Genomic DNA, 331 nt, shown 5'->3' with positions numbered 1-331 from the left:
CCGGGAAGCGGGGGGAGACCCGTGTCCTGCTCTGGAGCCCGCGTGGGAGGGGTGCACGCCCGATCAGCCAGGTCGCATCATCGAGAAATACAATCCCACACTAGCGAAAGAAACGGACCCCTTATGGAAAAGGCGCTGTCAACGAGACTTTAAGGAGGCCCGGCCGGAGGAGCACGAGTCGTGGCGGGAGATGTACCTGCGGCTCCGGGAGGCCCGAGAGCGGCGGCTCCGGCTGGTGACCATGAAGATCCGCTCTGCACGCGCCGAGAAGCCCAGAGGCCGACAGACACAGATGATCTTCTTCCACTCTGTGCTCGACAAGCCTTGGGAG

The 331-nt window shown here is 63.4% G+C and overlaps 1 protein-coding gene across 1 annotated transcript in view; it reads left to right on the top strand.

Moving 5' to 3' along the window:
• The window catches only part of LOC103584128 (transcription elongation factor B polypeptide 3-like), a gene marked incomplete at its 3' end in the record, with an annotated part of 2673 nt that extends 2363 nt beyond the window's left edge, over positions 1–310 (top strand). Inside the window, exon 2 of the mRNA XM_008565241.1 lies at positions 9–310. Coding sequence (XP_008563463.1) covers positions 9–310 — 302 coding nt within the window. The remainder of the gene's footprint in view (positions 1–8) is intronic.
• Positions 311–331: the final 21 nt, after the last annotated feature.

This window comes from Galeopterus variegatus, unplaced genomic scaffold (assembly GCF_000696425.1).
Source record: "Galeopterus variegatus unplaced genomic scaffold, G_variegatus-3.0.2 Scaffold44945, whole genome shotgun sequence".
Classification (NCBI taxonomy): domain Eukaryota; kingdom Metazoa; phylum Chordata; class Mammalia; order Dermoptera; family Cynocephalidae; genus Galeopterus; species Galeopterus variegatus.
Note: the sequence above shows the minus strand (reverse complement) of the source record. Positions and strands in the feature narration are given on the sequence as shown.